The sequence below is a fragment of the Thermobia domestica genome, chromosome 8, assembly GCF_964235325.1.
Source record: "Thermobia domestica chromosome 8, izTheDome1.hap1.1, whole genome shotgun sequence".
NCBI lineage: Eukaryota > Metazoa > Arthropoda > Insecta > Zygentoma > Lepismatidae > Thermobia > Thermobia domestica.
Window position 1 is genome coordinate 292,658,611 of NC_137461.1, and position 21,273 is coordinate 292,679,883.

At 35.8% G+C, this 21,273-nt stretch overlaps 1 protein-coding gene across 1 annotated transcript in view; it reads left to right on the forward strand.

Annotated features, from left to right (window-relative positions):
* Window positions 1–21,273, forward strand: part of LOC145693717 (growth hormone-regulated TBC protein 1-A) — a gene marked incomplete at its 5' end in the record, with an annotated part of 42,482 nt that overhangs the window by 12,616 nt on the left and 8,593 nt on the right. Inside the window, 4 exon segments of the mRNA XM_081770001.1 lie at window positions 3,794–4,027; window positions 6,725–6,885; window positions 11,990–12,098; window positions 19,612–19,797. Coding sequence (XP_081626127.1) covers window positions 3,794–4,027; window positions 6,725–6,885; window positions 11,990–12,098; window positions 19,612–19,797 — 690 coding nt within the window.

Below are 21,273 nucleotides of genomic sequence, written 5' to 3' on the forward strand. Positions count from 1 at the left end.
AATTATCCCAAGTTAACGTAGGTTTATTATTATTATTATTATTATTATTATTATTATTATTATTATTATTATTATTATTATTATTATTATCTAAGATCAATATTAACAGGAGAAAATCATATTCACGAAGAAATTAAATGACTAAAAACAGGGAATTCGTGTTACTATTCGGTTCAAAATCTCTTGTCGTCGCGAATTCTGTCGAGGAATCTGAAACTTAAAATATACAAAACGATAATCATGCCTGTCGTTCTGTATGGTTGCGAAACATGGTCGCTTAGTCTGAGGGAAGAACATAGACTGAAAGTATTTGAGAACAAGATCCTGAGACGAATATTCAGACCCAAGAGGAACGGGAATGGGGAATGGCGGAAACTTCATAACGAGGAACTACATAATTTATACGGTTTACGCAACATTGTTAGGGTCGTCAAGTCTAGGAGGCTTAGGTGGGCGGGTCATGTAGCTAGAATGGAAGAAAGTAGAAACGCTTTCAAAGTCTTTACTGGAAGACCAATCGAAAAACGACCATTAGGAAGACCTAGGCGCAGATGGGAGGACAATATTAAGATGGATCTCGCAGAGATTGGAATACAAAATAGAAACTGGATCCAGTTGGCTAAGGATAGAAGTCAATGGAGAGCTTTTGTTAACGCGGCATTGAACCTCCGGGTTCCATAGGCCATAGAGTTGTTGTTATTATTATTATTATTATTATTATTATTATTATTATTATTATTATTATTATTATTATTATTATTATTATTATTATTATTCATGCAGTGCATTCAGAACTTTATTAAGGTTTTATAATGAATGTTGTATACCTTAAACTGAAAGCATCTAATTCGCCCAAGAAAAAATCCAAAATTGATAAAAAATCACTTGCAATGTGATTACCTTAGTTGTACCAATAATATAGTAACAAAAAGCTCAGAAACCCAAGTGGGTCCAACCCGATAAAAACCAGCGGGTTTTTTCGATCTTGGGGCAACTTGGGCAAAACCTGATTTGTAACATATTGCAGGGCATCTAAATGAACTGAACATAAAACTACAGGGAAAAGGGCAGTTAGTTTCTGATCTAATGATATCAATGGATTCCGGAACAAACTGAAGCTTTTCCATTGTACTTTAGGGAAAAATAATTTAGCACACTTTCCAAGTTGCAATCGTCTAACACTAGATTTTGAAGAGGAGACATTTGATTTTTGAGTTCTCTAGGGACATCGAGAGTATTTGAATAAATTTAATGCAATCTCAGATTTTGTCAAACTAAAAACACGACGTTGCTTTATTTACAAATCCATTGACAATGAATATTGAAGAACAATCTCCAAACTTAACTTTGTGACCTTCAGGCTGACCCATTCTTTCAGACAAGGACAAAGAAAGGAGTAGATCTTTTCAGGCTACTTTCTAACGAACGTTTCTCTAACCTTTGTGAGTTTGGTAGGAAAGTAGTATAAATGTTTGGTAGTACTTATTTGTGTGAAAGTGCATTTTCCACCGTGAAAATTGTAAAGAATCGCTTCAGAAGGTGCCTTCGAAATTCTTCTCTTTGACATCTTCTACGGCTCACAACATCAGGAATGAATGTCGATATCCCAGCCCTTGTAAACAGTGCTAGTGACCCTCGTTTGTCACATTGAATAGAATGTAATATTTCAAATACATTTTTTATATTATTCTTTTGTAGGGTATTATTATTATAGGTTAGGTTTGGGCCTGGAAATATTTCTTCCACGTTTCTCGATCTTCAGCTTCCTCTTTTAACTCCCAATATTTTCTTCTATTTTTCAAATCATCAATCACTTGTATTCTTCTGCTTCCTGTTGGTCGCTTTCCTTCTGTGACGGTAGGAAGAACACAATTTCTTTGCAAGATATGTCCACTCTAATTCGTTTTCCTATGAAAGATGCTGGCCAGAAGCGTTCTCTTCTCCCCTATTCGTTTTAAAACATCTTTTGTTACTCTCGCTGTCCATTTTATCTTCTCCATCTTCCTCCGACATCAATTTCTAAGCTCTATAAATATTTATTCTCTATTTTCCGCATTAAAGATCTCTGAACCATACAGTCCAATACTTCATATTTAGCACCTGATAAATGTCTTGATAAATGATATTATGTAGAAAACACTATTTGTGTAACACTATCCACCATAATTACATCGTCGTAATTCTGCATTTTTAAAAATCAGCGTTGTGAAATTTTATACCGTATACCTTTCCATAGAAAGTATAAATGAAACTTACGATCATTCTAAAGTTTGAGTTTGTTGGCCTTTTTAATGGGGTCTTTGTTCTCAATAGTTCTCCCTATTTTTTTTTTGGGGGGGGGTGAGGGGAGAGACGGGGTCTGAGGATGACAGAACCATTCCATACATTGATCCAAAAGATTGCACCTGCGAGAATGGACAAGTCTATTTTATTAAGCCAGTGTGTAGACGCTTTTCCTGACAGCGTCGTCTTGGAAGTGCATCTAAAGACGAACCCCATTTAAAGGTTAATAAAATTATAACACTTGATCGTTTCACAACATACGATGATTTTTTTTTTCTTTTTTTAAAAAAAGAACGCCCCTTCGATTGTAGAAAGAAATGTGTCCGGGCGCATTGCGAAGGAGATACTTACATATAACTGTAAAAGTAAAAATAAGTAAGGGACTATCCGGTTTGTCATAAGGACCAGACTGTGTCACGTTATCAGGTCAAAAGTCATGTTGTGTGCTAAATCTCGAGTCTGGAGATTCCAATTCCGATGTAAGGTATTTCAAGCACGTAATTTCCGCGTGAGGCGTCCTGAGTGATTTGCAGATTTATATACTTTATCATTATTCTTGATTTTACTCAAACAACTTGACTTTTGACAATGTTCTATTCATATTTACTTTATGTGCTATACATCGTGTCTAAGCTCTTCATTATGTCTTTGCAATAAGCTTTTAATTAGCCATCTCTTTGTTATAGTTTTTGAGATATATGGACGACTTCATTTTTTTCATTGATTTTAAGTGTGAATGTTTCGTGCCTTTTGACTATGTTCCATTCATTTTAGGACAATTTGTTTTTGGAATATAGCATCTACATAGCCTCTTCTATATTTAAGCTCAATTTCAATCATCTCCCTCTTTTGGTTTTTGAGATAAGTGGAGGAATTGTTTGTTTTTCATCGATTTTCCATTGACATCAATAGTAATGTTTCATGTTTTTTTTAATATTATTATTACTATGTTCCATCCATTTTAGAACAATTTATTTTTGGAATATAAAATCTACATAGTCTCTTCTACATTTGGGCTGAATTTCAACTCTCTCCCCCAAAGTTTGTTCACATCATTGGAACCATATAAACCTTTTGGAATTGATAATAGTTGGGTTAAGAGCACTTTTTCATCGTATGATTTTAAGGAAACGTGCAGTATTGTTAACCTTCTACATAAAAGTTTGTAAAAATGAATAAAAAAGTTACATCGTAAAAATACATTACTTCATATAAAATGTAAAATGCTTTGTGATATTGAAGTCATAAATATGTGAAGAACTTGGACAATATGTTTTATGCCTCTATGATTCTCGAACAAAGAGACTTGTTTATGTATACGAAAAATATTGTAAATTATTTCAAGTTTTAGGAATCAAGTAGGTAGATACTACTTTTATCTTGTAAAATGTATGTTGTGAAGTGGTCAAGTGTTTATGACTAAAGTTTTCTTCTTTCGCCGTTATCACTTCAGTATATGAGTATGTTCTCGTTACTGTAAGAAAAAACAAATATATATATTTTATTGCAGGTTTGGATGGTAATTAGTGGAGCAGATAAGCTGAGAAAACAGAAGCCTGACCTTTTCAAACGCGCATTGGAGCAGCATTTAGACCAGGAATTAATAGAAACGATAAAAATTGATTTGCCACGGACGTTTCCTGACAATATCTTCTTCGCTGAGAATCAAGCTGCCCACCAGGAAAAGCTATTCAATGTCCTGGTCGCTTATGCTCAGACTAATAAACAAGTTGGTTATTGTCAGGTAAGAGCAGGTTATCCATAGAAGTTTTGTAGTTTCTCTTTCTCTTAACATTCTTGTCCTTTAAGTTTCTTTTTTCTTTCTTTAATTTTTTTTCCTAAAAGAATCAGTCAGAGGGCAACATACATTGTGTACTGATTCATCTAGTCTTGACCAAACTTGACATGCGTAGCATGCTATGAAATATTTTCTTCTATAACTCTTTGTCACCTGAGTTAATTGGTGGAGATAGGTTTTTGTTATAATTAGATCCTCTTTCTCGTTATTTTGATACACATCTGCTTTGGGATTTACATGTTCCATGGTGCACTAGTCTTTTAAGAAGCATTTCGTAGGCCATTTACGAGGGTAAGTCGAAAATTTCCCACAATGTAGCTACTATAACTCTTCTTACATTGTTCATACAGACCTGTCCTTGTTCATTTTATTGTTATGCTGTTGTGGTCATGTTATGAAAGTTTGATCCTAATTCTTCCATTTATTTTCCTTTTGTTGCACATAGATCATGGGTGCTCCATTAGAAGTTTTGCACCAAAGAGGAACAACAAGCAGTGATCTGGTTTCTGTGGTCGGAGGGTGTATCAGGGCCGGAATCCATCAAAGACTTTCGGCACAATACGGGAACAGTGTCTACCAATGGACTGGACAAATCAAAAATGGTCGCACAAGTGTTACGCACGAAGAAGGAGCCGGACTGTCGTCTGGCACATCGTCTGGAAATTAGTCATGGTTCCTGGTACACTTTCTGACCACAAAAACTGAATCAGTGCTCGTTGTTCCTCTTTGGTACAAACTTCTAATGGAGCGTCTATGATCTATCTGCAACAAAAGGAAGACAAATGGAGAAATTAGGATCAAACTTTCGTAGCATCACCACAACAGCATAACAATAAAATAAACGAGGACAGAGGAGGGTATGAACAATGTAAGAGAAAAGTTATAACTACATTGCGGACAATTTTTGACATTCTCATATGTATATATATAGACAAATGGAGGAATTAGGATCAAACTTTCATAGCATCACCACAACAGCATAACAATAAAACAAACGAGGACAGAAGTCAGTATGAACAATGTAAGAAAAGTTATAACTACATTGCGGATAATTTTTGAATTACCCTCATATGTATATATATAGGCAAATGGAGGAATTAGGATCAAACTTTCATAACATGACCACAACAGCATAACAATAAAATAAACGAGGACACAGATCAGTATGAGGAATGTAAGAAAAGTTATAACTACATTGCGGATATTTTTGACTTGCCCTCGTAATTATTTTATTTTCCTATTTTTTGTAGCTTTCTTCGTATACTACATTTTTCACTGTATGTCTTTTCTGAAAAATGTTACTTATGGTTGTTGCCAAGTTAGATGAGTTAGCAATTAGAGACAATGTAAAATATATTGAAATAGAAAATGTTATACTGAAGATACTAGCCAAGTAATCAAAATGGTACTCTGTGGATGTTTATATATATATACAGACTGTTCCATAATTCGTGTTATTTTCTACAGCGCTGGGAGAAGATAAAGTTTATACACTATTAATGTAAAATTTGGCACTCTTATTGAGAAATATCTAAATTTTTCGAATTTCTAAAGAAAATAAGAGAAAATTGCTGTTTAGCCCCCCTTTTAGGGTGTAAACACGAAAGTTCATTTTCCTTATGGGAAATTCAATGTTAAATTTTAGAAGCAGTTTTCTCCAATAATTATTCGTGAAGATTTTGGAGCAAATGAGTTGTATTTGTTACAAAATGCAAAAACACTCATTCACAAAGCTAGTAAAGCCGTCTCAAACATTATTTTGCAAACGTCCCCCTTTTGGGGGCCAAGGGGCGTAAAAAGGTGGTGGGTGATATGTTACCAAAATCACAAAATTTATTTTCGGAATGCCAATAAGCGTGAGATTAATCACAAATGTCACAGAATTAATGCTCCAATGTAATTACATGTAAGAGTGACTGATAATGGGGCTACAGCCCACTTTCAAAAATAAAAAAAATCACAATAAATATCCTTAGTAGGGACATACGAGAAGAAGGTTTTTTTTTTATTAATGTAAAATTAGGCGTCATTGTATCAAAAGAGTATGCGTTTTTCAAATCTGGAATGTTATTTTAATAACGCACCGCCTTAGGGGGCACAGGGGGCGAAGCACTCAATGATGGATCTTTATAAAAATTCAAAATTTTGTTCCGGAAATACCAGTGAGCGTCAGATTTTTCACCACTGTCACATAATTAATATTCTAATACTCCTTGCATGTGCCAATGACTTATATGGGGCTATAACCCCCTTTCAAAAATAATAATAAAAAAAAATCACCATAAATATCCTTAGTAGGGACATACGTGAGCTGAAAATTCTATACCGTTACCAATAAATCCAAAATTCTATGCCTTCGCCGATAAGCTGAAAATTCTGTACTATTGCGGGAAAGTCGAAACTTGTGTATCTTCATCGATAAGCTGAAAATTCTGTACTATTAACGATAAGTAGAAAATTCTGTACTCTCACCGATAAACTGAAAATTCTGTACCATTACTGATTGGTAGAAAAGTGTGTACCCTCACCGGTAATCGAACCCCTCACTACTACTTTTTTTTCCATATTTACCAAATATGCATAAATAATCGTATTACTTTGTCACCAGCGTACCCAAATAACCGTTTTATTTTCGTTTTTCAGGGTCTTAATTACATAGCTGGTCTGTTACTGTTAGTCACAAAGGACGAAGAAACTACATTTTGGCTGCTAACCGTCCTTGTTGAAGTTATACTTCCGTGTTATTATACTAAACACATGGAAGGATTAATTACGGATATTGAGGTTTTAGCCGAGTTAATTAGGTACGTACCAGAAAATTATGCAGTTTGGAAACATAACCATAATTTAAGAAAAGAAAAAAAAAAGTATGACAGTACTTACCTTAAACATTGTGAAGATCGATGTGAATTCGATCAAACCTCGTACTTTCATCAGCTATATATATATATAAAAAAAAAATAAAAAAAAAAAAAAAAAAATTGTGATCTTGGCCAATAATTAATTTTTGGATCAGGCGCTATAAAGTTTTTGAACGGCCCGTAAATCGAGTTTTCGTATTTTTTTACAGAATATTGAGAAGTGGTAGTTTGGGTTTGGCTACACTGTATGTAATTTTCCAGATAAAAGGCCTACAAGAAAATTTTTGATTAAAATGTGTTGGATCTTTCTTGATGCAAATACCAATCGAATTTATAGTATTAAGTAATCAATACTGACATTTTCTATCGATCTAGGTGTCGATGAAAGAAAATGTCAACAAGTAGTTCTTTCCAATGTGTCTGTGACGTTGGTATGTAAAATAAATGTCAGTTATAGTAGGCAAAACATATTGACAATGGAAATTTTGATAAACTTGTACAAGAATTCTTGTTTGGCATTTCTGAAGAAATAGAAATACTTGAGATTACTGTTGAGACTGAGAATTTTCAAAGAGTATGTGCGACACGTTATCTTGGAATGTTTTGTAATCGTGCTTAAGATATTTCTAATGTAGGGTGAAGAAAGATAAAGGCTGCGATGAGAATTCCTTCTAATAAACGCAAACGTTTCAGTGTGTCAGCATAATTACTAATAGTAAACAGTCACCCTAATAGATACAGCTGCGTGCGCTATGACTTGCTTGCCTGCTAGTAGACGTCGCTGCCTGCGGAATTGTGTAGTGGCCCCACCTACAATAGCGTCATTTGAGGTTTTGCCACGGGGGCGGGAGGCAAAAGTGTCTACGGGTGAAGATTTCATGATTTTTTTATTAATATATTAGTTTACAACTTACTAAAAACCATATGTTTCTCAAACTCAAGAGGGAGGGGGGAGATGGCCCCTTGCCCGCGTAGCATGGTCGCTAACGCTTTCACCTTTAGTGCGAGCGGTCCTGGGTTCGATTTCCGGTCAGAACACTCGATCTGAAAGTTGTAACAAATGTTTCAGGTCAACTATCCTGAAGGAGTTTTTTTTTTTGTAGGTTTTCCTTATTTACACCAGGCAAATGCCGAGATAGTCCATAACATAAAAGACCCAGGGCGCATCTGTCCTTCCTGCCAGGTTCCTCCCCTGGTACTGTGCTCGCCGAGGGACGTCATCCCTCATAAGTAATGGGCTTAGGGCATAGATGCCTGTAATAAATAAAGTTAGTGAATATTTACATAAGAAGTATGTTATGGCATTTGAGATAGTTGTTAGTCAAACCCAAAAAATAAACTAAATAACTTTGTTATATGTAAACAATTAAATCTTTCAATTTAAATCTATTTTCGTCCTTTATTTGATTTATTTAAAACCAATTACGAGGTAATATATATCGTAGGCGATCGATCTCGTTCAAAATCTCTACCAAAATCGTAACTCGTTCGATCTCTACCAAAATTGGGATGACGGTAGACCTTGACGAGATAAGTACACCTATGATATGGTGTGCGGACCTTTGGTCCCCGTATTAAGGCAATCAAAGTTGGTTTTGGACATTGTGGAAGGTATTTTACGAATATATCGTTTGCTATCAATGAAACTCATTGAATTTAGAATAAACTTAACAGTTTAGCATGTATATGACGTATTATGCAATGTGCACCTATTCGCCATCAAATTCCGGTTTGGACTCAGTTAAATCAAGATAAATCCAGGGTTCATACAATACCTGAAAACCTAAAAACCTGGAAATCTCAGGGAAATTGATTTTGAAAGAAAAAATCCTGGATAATTCAAGGAAAGCGATCATTTCTAGTAAAGAACCTGGAAATATCAGGAAAATTGAGTTCAATATTTTTGTATATTTTGAATGTATTCAAGTATGGAAAAAAGTTTTCAATATTTTAAATTTTATTTATTTTAATTATTTATTTTCTTGTGACTCAATATTTAATTGCAATCGTTCATTGGGGAGAACGTGGCCTTTCTTAAATATATAAATATATTATTCTTAAAATTTATGTGTTCTCTTATTGTTAGTTTCTTCCACTAGACGTGAAAATTGCAAAATTAATACCTGGAAAATTCAGGGAAATTGAGCTCAATATTTTTGTATGAACCCTGAAATCACTAAACCGCGTTCAGTTAATCTCATCGGATCTTGACTTAACTTTGTATGGTTATAGACTTTGACGAGCCTAGTATACATGCAAGACTAGTATGAAATAGTGTGTGTGCAGCAGACTTTTAGGTCCCAAGATACTGGCCATCAAAATCGGGTTTTGGACTGAGTGAAATTAGGAAATTTCAGTAAAACTCTGTTGATAAAGCTCATCCGATTGTATCCAAAATTGGCATGGTGGTAGAGCTTGATTGGTGTGCACACCATTCCTTCCCGAGTTGTTGTTCATCAAACTTGGCGTTTGACTAAGTCGAAATCTCAACTTGATAACCAATAAGTATGGAAACAAATACTTGGGTAACGTAATATTTCATATATCCTATAAGCTCATCAAGGTCTACTGTCATTTTAGATATGGAGAAGTGGAGATCCTTGATTTTCGAGTTATTGGTTATCGAGGTTGAGGTTTGGACGCGGTCAAATTTTCGAAAAGAAACAAATATCTGATCTTGACAAAATTTGGTATGGTGGTAGACATTTAGGGGCATATTACGCATATGAAATAAAAGGTGTTCCAAAATTTACGCAAGATTACACTTTTGTGCTATTTCTGCGGTAAGATCTTGCCAACGGAAAAAATAAATAAATAAAAGAGACAACATGGCAGCTGACAGTTCAGGGTTATTAAAGATGGAGTGCTACAGGAAAGAACAACGCGTTTTCATTATAAAGCAAAATAATGATGGTTTGACAGCTACATTTCGCAATTTTCGCACAAACTTTGGTCGGAATAGTGATTTAACTTCATCAACTGTGAAGAGATTAATTTGCCGAATTCGGAGTTCAGAAAATCCACAAGTGGTTGTTGACAAATAAATGCATCCACGCCTTGAAGGTAGAAATTGAGCGCTGGGTCAAAGAAATTCAGCCACATTTAAGCCAAACGGTCATGGAAACTTTCAACAAAAGAGTGCATATATGTCAGCAAAGCCGTGCAGGTGATTTACCCGATATGCTATTCCATACATAACCCTATACTTTATGTATCAATAAAAAATTTACAGTTTTCAATTATAAACCCGTGTTTTCTATTAAAACTACTTCTTACGTTAATTTTGGAACATTCTTTGATTATGTGTAACGATCTTTGGTTTCCGAGTTATTTGTCATCAGAGTTGGTGTCTGAACTTATTCAAATTCTTCTGTCTGTCTGACAAGTTCAGATTTACGAAGTAGAAGTTGTACAGGGTGTTTGAAAAAGAACTCCCTAGTTCTAAATATAAATTTAATTGGAAAATGAATGAAAAGTTACATCAATGAGTACATATCATGAAAGAGAATTCCTTCAAGTTTTGTTTAATGTTGGTAGACTTCAACGTGGGATCCATTTGTGGCCCTGCACACGTCGAGACGATATTCCACTTCTCGCCACGTATTCACCAACATTTCAAGTGTAACTGTTCCAACCGCCGCGACGATTCTTTCCCGTAAATGATTGATGTCTCTGATCTTTTCAATGTACACATTTTTATGTGGCCCCAAAAGAAAAAGTTCAGTGGGGTTAAGTCTGGGTTTCGTGGTGGCCAAGGTATTGGGCCAGTCCTGCCTGTCCTGGACTGAACTGAGGAAACAGAGGAAAAAAACAGCACTGGTGCCGTCTCAAGGTCAAGCAGACCTGCCAACTGCAGGGGAGCCAAACGTGGAGAGTTAATGAATCAAACACCACAAACTAGAATAGTGTATGTCACTTTGTACAGATTCTAGGACACATTAAAACTAGTGAGTTCTTTTTCAAACACACTGTATATACTTCAACCAAGGGAACGCCAGGCAATCAGCAGCACAGCCCCCATATCGATTCTGGTGTAATCAGATTATAGTTCAGGGATTTGGCCAATGAGTCAGTGTTGAGGTCGACAGGCTCTGAAAGCTCAAGAATCCAATGTGGTCCATAGTAAGTTTCCGAACAAATCCCCTAAACTCAGTAGTGGGATCACCCCCTTCCACTACTGCCAAACTCAAAATAGAACAACCAGAGAGCGCTAGCTTTCCAGGTGCCGACGCTTAGTATACCTTTTAATGGTAGAGGCACCGGCGTTACATACTCCCGCGCCTCTCCCTGTGTATGAATAGGTCGTTCGACAAAAGCGTGGAATCATTTGAACAGGAAACAAGTTGTTCGTTTAATGTAAAATGAAATTTTTTAAAAAATACATAAAACCTCAAGATCGGATCAAATTGACGCATTGTTGATAATTATTTAGAAATTATTACACAGTAAATACATTTTTTTTTTTTTTTTCCAAAAGAATGGTGGACACATACGTGCAGAATACACAGAATTTCACTCTTGCGTATAAACAGAAAAGTAAAATTTTGATCATGAGTTCTTTTGACCCGATCATGACGTTCTGAATGCAGAGTGTCTATCGGTTACGAAAGTCATGAAAAAGTCACGAAATCAGAAAACGGTCATGAAAGTCAAGAAAACGTCACGAAATTTAGCTTTTGGGTCACGATTTTTTTTTTTTATCACAAATATAAGTATAGACTTAAAAATTTTGTTCTATAAAACGTCAAAACTCACCACCAAAATTGTCTAAGGTCAGTTTTAGACGTTACCAAATCACAGGCTAAGCACACTTCTATCGCATGCATGAATACTCGGCCCAATTTGCACCCAAATTTGCTCTTGAGAATGTTACTAAATTTTATGGTTTGGGAAAGAAAAGGTCACGAAATTACATTTTGGAATTTTAATAGACACCCTGGAATGTTAAAGAAATATTTTTTGGGAGAAAAATATAAGGGAGAAAATATTTTTTGTTGTTCATAATGCGAAAACTTTTCCATGTTATTTTCTTTTTCTGCTATTTCAGTTTAAAAGTTCCTGAAGTTTACAAACATGTGAATAGTATAGGGTTACCATGGGCTGCTATTTTTACCAAATGGTTTGTTTGTCTTTTTGCTGAAGTATTACCTATAGAGGTAAGGTCTTAAGTTTACTATTTTGTTATTGTTATATTATATCATTTCATAATGTAATTTAAAGTGCGCCTGTATATTTTTGGAACAAATTATAGCTAAGGTTGTCAGATTGAACTGAAGGAAACCTCGGAGATCAATGTCATTTATTGTATTGGGATGGAAATTTGAAACAAGATTTGTGCATATATCAACGAAAGGAGGAAACAACAGATTTAATCTTATTTTTACACACCAGATTCCCTGTTAGTGTGAATTCAATAACACACAGAGAGTGAAAAAGTGAATGACTGGACGGAGACTTGAACCCGGGTTTTATAGCATACCGTGCCGATGTGTTAACTACTACGTCATCCAGTCCGCTTCCCAGAACAGCCACACACTCTCTCAGTCCTGAAGTCGGTTAACGCACCGGCACGGTATGCCAGAGATCCCGGGTTGGAGTCTCGGTTCAGTAATTCACTGTTTCACTCTCTGTGTGTCATAAAATTTGTGCATTTTTTGCATCATTACTTATAATCACTAACTAATAATACTACTGTTACTATTAACTAAACATGTAATATATCGAACTAAATGAGCATAAATTAATGATTACTGATAATTAATGATTAATGATGATTTTATTTATTTATATTTATTTATTTTTCAGTTTTCCATTGCATAAAAAAGGGTCCTGTTTTCCAGAGCCATTATGTAGAATCTTGGCAGGTCATGTTCAAGCCCCATCTAAACACGAATTTCGGCAATCACAAGTTCTGTTGTCATCCTGTTGGTATCACCTAGCTTAAAAGCTTTCATTGCAGTAAATACTCCTTCGACATGGACATTACTGACTCGTGTAACGAAAATATATTGTTTTATCTTGAATAGGTTTGGTGCATGTGAACTGCTGATATTACAGATTTCAAAACACAAAACTCATTTTTTCAGTCTATTTCCATAGAAACTAATCTTAAATTTCATCCCCACCTCTATCAAATCTTTAAATGTTATTACTACGCGATAATATAGGCACAACAATGAAAAGAATTTGAACTTAACCTTTTGTTGAACTACATGAATAACACAGCCACACACAAAAATAAATTAAAAGTTTTGTTCAGCGGACCCCAGAGTATGGATTTGACGTATTTTGTTATACAGAATCCAAATTTCGAAACCCCAGGACTATCGATCGTGTTTTTTCGGGAGGCCACAAATTTTTCGCCCATAAAAAATATTGACATGATCCATCGTCCTGGGGTTCCGAAATTTGGATTCGGCGTAACAAAATACCATCGAGCCCATATCCTGGAGTCCGATGCACATAACTTGTAGTTTTTTTGTGAGTGTGATTGTGTAATTAATGATGCGTAATTTAATTTTCAGCCCGTACGAGCATATGGAGCATACATCGTAATACTTCACACTACTTACCTATTAATATCTCATCTTAATCTTTCCTCCAATGTTGCGACTGACATATTCGGTCACTCATTTCCAGGGGCACACAATAGCTTAAATCCTTTATCTATATTAAGCCTTGCCTCCTTAAATTTATACATGGCTGATTTTGTATTCACTCATATATTATAATTGCATATCGAGCGTATGAAAGACATTGTAATGACTGAAAGGGGCTATCTGGTTGCAATGATGTGAACAGATTTTGAGGGAGATAACTGAAATTTAGCTCAAATGTGGAAGAAACTATCAAATTGTCCTAAAATGGGTGGAACGTAGTCAAAAAAACACGAAACATGGGCATTAAAGTCAATGGAAAATCAATGTAAAAAAAAAAAAAAAAAAATCGTTTACATATCTCAGAAACTATAAGGAGATGGCTAATTGAAAGCTTATTACAAAGACATAATGAAGAGTTAAAAACGATGTATAGCACGTAACGTAAATATGTATAGAACCTTGTCAAAAATGAAGTTATTTTAGTAAATAAAGCTCCCCACGCGGAATCTACGTGCTTGAAATATATCACATGTTGATTTGGAATCTCCAGACTGGATTTTGCACGCAACGTAACTTTTGACCTGATCACGTGACAGTCTGGTCCTTACGACAAACCGGATAGGTCCTTTGATAAATATTATTAGATGATTAATTTGAAGTATCACAATCTGTTCCATACGCTTTATAAATAATTATATATGGTTCAATACAAAATTAACTATGCGTACATTTAAGAAGGCAAAGCGTAACCCTGAAATTACGAAGTTCGTATCTGCTACATTTAGTACCATGGGGGACGGGGGTTCTCACATTTACCCGTGCTTTTTTTTTTTGAGATCATTGTTACACTATATCTATTGAATTTAAGTTAAGGACCCGCGGTGGCTCAGTGGTAGAGCATTTACCTGTCGTGCGTGGAGTCCATGGTTCGATCTCAGTTCACACCAAGTAGGCTTTCTGGTAGACAAACATTGTGTGCGTGGGTCTTTTTCGGATTTCTCTTGTTTCCTTCCAATTTCTTCATTCCAGCATTTCATTCATTCTCATTATCACCGTCTCATAAACGTGGGACTTTAAATTGAAAAATTTTATTTTTTGTTGTATTTTTCATTTATTATTATTATTTTATTATTATTATTATTATTATTATTATTATTATTATTATTATTATTATTATTATTATTATTATTATTATTATTATTAAATTTTAAAGTAAACTAATGAGAGAAACGACAAGTAGTTTTACTTTACATTTATCATAAATGGTTACATACACGACACTGTTTATATAATTAAAGCACGGACGTATGTTGTTACAATCTGACCTTCCAGGTTTTGTCTTGTTGGTACAGTCCGTAGCAAGAACCCTGCAATCATGAGCATGTAAGTTTATTGTGAAACGACGAATTCTTTTGTTCCAAAATAAGTGGGCAGGGGAGGACGTCGAGGTTTCTCCTGCCGTGATTCGTGCCACTTAGACGTTATGTTGATTCCCTGCGCTGTTAGGCGTAGTTTCACAATAAACTTATATACTTATGTTGCAGGTTTTTGTTTGCTGCGGACTGTACAAGTATGTATTTACGTCCACTTTTAGAATAAAGTATATCACGCTTTTGTGAGCTTTAGTGTTTAAATATGAGAAAGAGATAAGTCTTTCTTATGAAAAATAAATAAATAAAAAATAAAGAAAACCAACGAAAAACTGAAAGAAAATGAAATCTGTGAGTTTAACGTCCCACGATAATGCCCATTAGGCTGCGACAGATAAATGATATTGGCAAGTGAATAATGATAGAAAAATTGATGAAATGAGAATATTGAAGGAAACAGGAGTGCCCCGAAAGAATTCACGGACACCACAAACGTACTTGTTCGGGATCGAACCAGGAATCCTACGCACCAGAAGTTTTACCACTGAGCCACCGTTCTCCCCCTCCACCCTAGAGGCGTATTTTATTTTCTGTTTTAACTTAATAGGTTGCGTGGCTATCGTACAGCATCCATTTTTAGGTTTGCAGAAATAATAGTTTTTTTTTTTCGATTTTCCTAAAAACTACGCATCAGGATTTTGTTCAGTTTGATGAGATTTATCGTGTTTTGATTTTTTCTCCCTTTTTCCTAAAGACGAATAATATTGTAGAAGTAAAAGGTAGTTTATTATTATTATTTCAAAACAATTGGGTGCGTCAATCCCATGTATGTTAATGTGTCAGTGAAACATTGTTCGTGAAAGTTCGTTTTTTTTTTTTTTTTTTTCATCAGATTTCCTAACTAACTCTATGCCTTATGTAATCTGGAGGCTTCCTGCCGTGTTTACAGAAACTCTCCGTCGTCTTTAGCCAACTGGATCCAGTTTGTACTTTCTATTCCCATTTCTGACAGATTCATCTTAATATTGTCCTCCCATCTGCACCTAAGTCGTCGAATAGTCGTTTTCCGATTGGATTTCCAGTTTAAAATTTGAAAGCGTTCCTATTTTCTTTCATTGTGGCTACATGACCTGTCCTCTAAGCCTCATAAACTTGATGATTCTAACAATGTTTGGTAAACGGTACAAATTATGTACTTTCTCGTTACGAAGTTTCCGCCATTCTCCATTCCTGTTCCTCTTGGGCCCGAATATTCGTCTCAGGATCTTGTTCTCAAATACTTTCAGTCTCCGTTCTTCCCTCGGACTAAGCAACCATGTTTCGCAACCATTCAGCACAACAGACATGATTATCGTTTTATATATTTTAAGTCACATTCCTGGACAGAATTCGCGACAACAAAATTTTTTAATTGAATAACAACACGAATTCCCTGCTTTTAGTCTACATTTAATTTTTTCGTGAATATGTTTTACATCTGTAAATATATCAGAAGTATTATTTAATGTTTTAACGCATCCATAATTTGCCGTTTTACGATCCTGACGAGCTTCCATGTTTGTAGTATTCTCTGCATTTACTCCTAAACGCATGTCTCTGCAAGCGTATAATAAGACCTCTGCATTTCTTTCTATTGTCCTTCTATCATCCCCTATTATTTACATCATCAGCATACGCCATAACCTGGTGAATACCATTCAACTCTAGGCCCTGGTTGCTATCTTTGATTTTCCTTATAGCGTATTCCAGGACAAGTTGAATAATAATGACGACAATGCATCTCCTTCTTTCAGACCATTCTCGACGTGAAAGCTCGTGAACAAGAATTTTCGTATACGGACTTTACTTTCGAATTCATTTAAACATATCTTAATTAATCTAATTAGGTTTTTCGGTATTCCATATTTTGTAAAAATGGTGTATAATGTTTCTCTGCTAACTGGGTCGTAAGCCTTCTAAAATCAAAAACTAGTTGATGTACCGGTTTATTGTATTCCTACTTCTTTTCGAGTATTTGTCGAATGCTAGATATTCGGTCGATAGTTGATCGATTTTGTCTAAATCCTCATTGATAATCTCCAATAATGTCATATGCACATCGGGTCAATGCTGTTTATAGCATGTTTGAGAGAGTTGTTTTATAGCATGCTGACAGAAAGCGTTCCCTCGATAAATATTACAATGAGTTTTGTCGCCTTTCTTGTCAACCAGATAACACAAACCACATTAACAAACAAAACAGTGCACCTTAGATTAGAAGAAATATGGTAATATTTAGTCTATGAGATTTTCCTAACGACCTTCTCTTTATATATATGTTAAACTATTGTTAAAGTGAAAAGAAATCCTTGGTTAGCAAAGTCGATTGTTTTTTTTTAATGGTACTGCGGTCGATCAGTGGCAGAGCGTTCACCTTTGGTGCATGGGGGGGGGGGAGCGGTGGCTCAGTGGTAGAGCGTTCACCTCCGGTGCTTAGGGTCCCTGGTTCGATCCCAGCTCGCGCCGTGTGGACTTTGTGGTGGACAAACACCGTGCTCGTGGGTTTACTCGGGGTTCTTCCGTTTCCTCCCACTTTCTTCATTCCGCCATTTCACTCATTTCTCATTATCACCGTCTCCTTTAGCCTAACCGGCATAATCGTGGGACGTTAAACTTAAAAGATTTGATTTGGTGCATGGATTCCTTGGTTCGATTCCAACTCGCACCAAGTGAACTTTGTGGTGGACAAACACTGCGTGCGTGGGTTTTCTCGGAGTTCTCCCATTTCCTCGCACTTTTTTCATTCTACCATTTCATTCATTTGTAATCGTTACCGTCTCCTTTGGCCTAACCGGCATAATCCTGGGACGTAAAACTTAAAGATCTCATTTTCATTTCATTTGACAAAGTCACCTTCCTGCTTATCGTGAATTTCGGCCAGAGTTAGCGTCGGCGAAGAATTGTGGTAGTTGTTGGCGTCACCATTGCTGAACTGTTGCTTCCACCTCCGCGTCACAACTAAGGCGCTGACCCTTAAGTGATCCTTAAGTTTGAGGAAGAGCAAAAAGTCGCATAGCGCAAGATCCGGACTATATGCAGGATGAGGCAGAGTATCAACAATACTTTGCCAGCAGAGGGGAAAACTTTGAATTTTTTAGGCGGAGGAGAGGACTCTCTCGACTGACGCTTCGTTTCCAGATCGTAATGATGTATTTATGACTCGTCACCGGCGATGAATGTACACTCATGTCCAAAATTATTGTCGCATGCCTATAAATATGTTGTTGTAGGAATATAATTTGATAACAAATTCGCTCGGTATTTCTTATAATGTTAGTATGTGTATAATCAGCAAACACATGTATATGGCAAATTTCATGTCAAAAGAGCAGTAAATAAGAACAATAAAACGAAAATAAAACTTTCTTGTCCATTTAGCAATATTTTGTTTTACTCATTCTAATTTTCGTATTTATGATTCTTTTCCTGTGAAATTTACCACAAATATACATTTCCTGATTATATACATAGTATCAGTATTAAAAGTACCCTGCAAAATCCTTATCAAATTATATTCTTAAAAGAAGACAGTTATAGATATGTGACAGTCATTTTGAACATGAGTGTACCTGGGCGCACAACCTTCCGCAGTCGGAAGTTCAATGACACAGTCCGCTGTTTCAACCGGACGTCACCACTGGATGCCATAGATTGCTCCATTCCTCTGGAACGAGAAGAGAGAGGAAGGTGAAACAAGTGACATTCTATAGCTTAAACATCACTGCATTAATGATTAACAGGGATTGCTCCATTCCTCTGGAACGAGAAGAGAGAGGAAGGTGAAACAAGTGACATTCTATAGCTTAAACATCAGTGCATTAATGATTAACAGGGATTGCTCCATTCCTTTGGAACGAGAAGAGAGAGGAAGGTGAAACAAGTGACATTCTATAGCTTAAACATCACTGCATTAATGATTAACAGGGATTGCTCCATTCCTCTGGAACGAGAAGAGAGAGGAAGGTGAAACAAGTGACATTCTATAGCTTAAACATCACTGCATTAATGATTAACAGGGATTGCTCCATTCCTCTGGAACGAGAAGAGAGAGGAAGGTGAAACAAGTGACATTCTATAGCTTAAACATCAGTGCATTAATGATTAACAGGGATTGCTCCATTCCTTTGGAACGAGAAGAGAGAGGAAGGTGAAACAAGTGACATTCTATAGCTTAAACATCACTGCATTAATGATTAACAGGGATTGCTCCATTACTCTGGAACAAGAAGAGAGAGGAAGGTGAAACAAGTGACATTCTATAGCTTAAACATCACTGCATTAATGATTAACAGGGATTGCTCCATTCCTCTGGAACGAGAAGAGAGAGGAAGGTGAAACAAGTGACATTCTATAGCTTAAACATCAGTGCATTAATGATTAACAGGGATTGCTCCATTCCTTTGGAACGAGAAGAGAGAGGAAGGTGAAACAAGTGACATTCTATAGCTTAAACATCACTGCATTAATGATAAACAGTTAAGAATGTTTTCAATACTATTAGCCAAGTATGGGCTTGGAGGCATTACTTTCTGAATCACCTTTCATATTTTTCCACTGCTTAATATTAAACGGTTGATTTTATTATTAGATTTGTGAACATGTATTGTATTTAATGTCATGTATATTATATAATACGATGTCTTGTAATTTTTTCCTTGTAGACTGTTCTTCGCGTTTGGGATTGCCTTTTCTATGAAGGTTCGAAGATCATGTTTCGAGTTGGATTGACGCTTATCAAAAGAAATGAAAGCGCGCTGCTGGAATGTGGTGATTTCACTTCGTTAGCTGCATGTTTCAAAGACATAACAAAAGATTCGCTCGTGTTGCAGTGCCATGATTTCATGCATGTAAGTATTAGTTGTAGGTTATTTGAACTATACAGAGAGCTGATCGGAATATATGCAAACTATTTTGAAAGAGTGTTCACCTTAGGAAGTGTCATAATGGCAGCATAGAATGTAGTTAATGTCATAATGGCAACATAGAATGTAGTAATGTCATAATGGCAGCATAGAATGTAGTTAATGTCATAATGGCAGCATAGAATGTTGGTAATGTCATAATGGCAGCATAGAATGTAGGTAATGTCATAATGGCAGCATAGAATGTTGGTAATGTCATAATGGCAGCATAGAATGTAGGTAATGTCATAATGGCAGCATAGAATGTAGGCAATGTCATAATGGCAGCATAGAATGTAGGTAATGTCATAATGCCAGCATAGAATGTAGGTAATGTCATAATGGCAGCATAGAATGTAGGTCATGTCATAATTGCAGCATAGAATGTAGGTCATGTCATAATGGCAGCATAGAATGTAGGTAATGTAGAATGTAGGTAATGTTATAATGGCAGCATAGAATGTAGATAATGTCATAATGGCAGCATAGAATGTAGGTAATGTCATAATGGCAGCATAGAATGTTGGTAATGTCATAATGGTAGCATAGAATGTAGGTAATGTCATAATGGCAGCATAGAATGTTGGTAATGTCATAATGGCAGCATAGAATGTAGGTAATGTCATAATGGCAGCATAGAATGTAGGTAATGTCATAATGCCAGCATAGAATGTAGGTAATGTCATAATGGCAGCATAGAATGTAGGTCATGTCATAATTGCAGCATAGAATGTAGGTCATGTCATAATGGCAGCATAGAATGTAGGTAATGTCATAATGGCAGCATAGAATGTAGGTAATGTCACAATGGCAGCATAGAATGTAGGTAATGTCATAATGGCAGCATAGAATGTAGGTAATAAAATACAAGGTGCAGTCGAAAAGTTCCCGGAATGTTCTGGTATTTTTGACTTAATTACAATTAATGTTATATAGTACAATCCTTAGGATGCCTAATTATGAATCTGACAAGTATGAACAGGTCATAACAGGCAGAGTATGAGTAATGTAACTGAACAGAGGAGTGTATGGTGATCAGTTTAGTGCAGTGTTGCAGTTCGAAAATACGCAAAACATCAAGTTCATGAGCAAAATGGGTTCTGCTGCTTCAGAGACTTTTTAATAGCCTTAAAAGCAGTTTAGGACCATCGGATTTTTGACTCTTCCCAAAGCTAAAAATGGGGCTCAGAGGTACCCCTTTCTCATCGTAGAAAAATCGAAACCCACTCAAAGACTGAACTTCGAAAGATACCAAACAAAGGACTTTCATCGGTGTTTCCAATACTAGCAGGAGCGGTGGAGCAAGGTACACTCATGTCCAAAATGATTGTCGCACATGTATAACTGTCTTCTTGTAAGAATATAATTTGATAATGATTTTGCAGGGTACTTTTAATACTGATACTATATATATAATCGGGA